General features: G+C 56.0%; 1 protein-coding gene across 1 annotated transcript in view; it reads left to right on the top strand.

Annotated features, from left to right (window-relative positions):
- EMH_0035700 (uncharacterized protein) overlaps positions 1-484 on the top strand; it is a gene marked incomplete at both ends in the record, with an annotated part of 4172 nt that overhangs the window by 2842 nt on the left and 846 nt on the right. The window contains one exon of the mRNA XM_013494996.1: positions 3-484. Coding sequence (XP_013350450.1) covers positions 3-484 — 482 coding nt within the window. The remainder of the gene's footprint in view (positions 1-2) is intronic.

The following is a 484-nucleotide window of genomic DNA, read 5'->3' as shown; positions in this document are numbered from 1 at the left end:
GACCAGGTCTCTGCAGCGGCTGCAAACGCATTGCGGACGATTCTAGAAGAAGACTGGGCATCGTGCCCAGTTCTCTTGCCCCAGCCTCGTTGGAGCGAATGGGTGCGCACGAGAGAAGTGCTATGCAGGCCAACAGATACTGTTGCGGAGAGTCTTAAGTTGACGCATTGGGCTGTTTCTCCTCCTGCCACTGCGTCCCAGTATTCGGGCACCTTGTGTAGGGCTTCATCCTACAAGCACCGCTCTGCTCTGGCGTCTATGAGTCGTAACGTTGCTGCATCTCTTGCTCTTCTCCGTCTCCCTGCACAATCCTCCTGCTCTCACTTGAAATGCCCAGAAAATGATATGTCCGTACAGGGAAGGCCTGGCACTGCTTGCAGACCCGGCCAACACAGCGTGGATTCAGGCAGCACCGTCTGTTTGACTCCGATGAACCAGCACACCTCACCGGAGAAGAGGCAGGAAGAAGGAGACGCACACTTGC

This window comes from Eimeria mitis, genomic scaffold (assembly GCF_000499745.2).
Source record: "Eimeria mitis Houghton genomic scaffold, Emh_scaff1379, whole genome shotgun sequence".
Taxonomy (NCBI): domain Eukaryota; phylum Apicomplexa; class Conoidasida; order Eucoccidiorida; family Eimeriidae; genus Eimeria; species Eimeria mitis.
Note: the sequence above shows the minus strand (reverse complement) of the source record. Positions and strands in the feature narration are given on the sequence as shown.